Source organism: Lipotes vexillifer, unplaced genomic scaffold (genome assembly GCF_000442215.2).
Source record: "Lipotes vexillifer unplaced genomic scaffold, Lipotes_vexillifer_v1.1 scaffold1261, whole genome shotgun sequence".
In the NCBI taxonomy this organism is placed as follows: domain Eukaryota; kingdom Metazoa; phylum Chordata; class Mammalia; order Artiodactyla; family Lipotidae; genus Lipotes; species Lipotes vexillifer.
Genome location: NW_006796548.1, coordinates 35,752 through 36,732, shown reverse-complemented (window position 1 = coordinate 36,732; position 981 = coordinate 35,752). Strand labels below are relative to the sequence as shown.

Below are 981 nucleotides of genomic sequence, written 5' to 3'. Positions count from 1 at the left end.
CAGCAGGAGAGTATAAAATTGGAGACATAAGTTATGTGTGAAGAGTTGCCATTCTCTAAATCAGGAGAAATACACTCAATCAGTTTCCCTTGTCTTTTCCTTATACTCCCCATTCCCCAACCTTTCAGTCTCCTTTGCCTGTATGTAGTGACTACTCTGTACTTCTCTCTTTTGTTTAGGGGCCTCCAAGATGTTCCTCCCTTCAAGCCCCAATCATGCTTCTCTCAGGACATGAAGGGGAAGTGTATTGCTGCAAGTTTCACCCCAATGGGTCCACCTTAGCATCTGCAGGATTTGACCGACTGATATGTAAGGCATAGTTTTTCAATCTGGAGTAATTGCTCTCTGCCAAATAGTGATTACTTTTTAAAACCTTCAGTGCCATAGAGAGTATAAGTCTAAGTTGGTCACATAACAAACTATGTGGCTAATATGCTAAAATAGGGTCATGAAAATGCTGAATGATTTGGGGTGTAGAACTCAGGGTCCATGTGGTAAATACAGAAGGAATTACGTTACCAGTTGGAAAGTGAGTCGCTCTAGTTTGAGAACATCATCCTCATGGAGGCAAATCTCGAGCTGATTTAGCAAGACTGGAGATCTAGGCTTAACAGGCTAATGGGAGTAAAGAGGAGAGAGATAACTTTTTCCCAAAGATATTGAGGTTCTCCTCTTGATCCATTCCCTCAGAATCTTAGCATTTGGAAAGGAAGGAGGGAGTCCTGACGTGGCAACTCACTTGGATAATCTACCTGTCCGTCAGTAGGATCTGCTACGCGATTCTCAGCTGCTAGTCAAGAAGAGTCTTTTGGCTCTTTGCTTATAACTGTGCCTCAGGGTGGATGATGTCTGTTTTGCTTTTGGTGTTCTGGTTCTGTGTTCCTTAAACTTAACTAGTAGCCAAGTCTCTGGAAGGCTTAAGGATCTTGGCAGAACATACTTGAACTACTAATTTGCTTAATTTCATTGAACAAACCAGAA

The 981-nt window shown here is 42.1% G+C and overlaps 1 protein-coding gene across 1 annotated transcript in view; it reads left to right on the top strand.

Moving 5' to 3' along the window:
• SNRNP40 (small nuclear ribonucleoprotein U5 subunit 40) overlaps positions 1–981 on the top strand; it is a 38,202-nt gene that overhangs the window by 3,291 nt on the left and 33,930 nt on the right. The window contains 1 exon segment of the mRNA XM_007468643.1: positions 149–309. Within this exon segment, the coding sequence (XP_007468705.1) occupies positions 149–309 (161 nt within the window).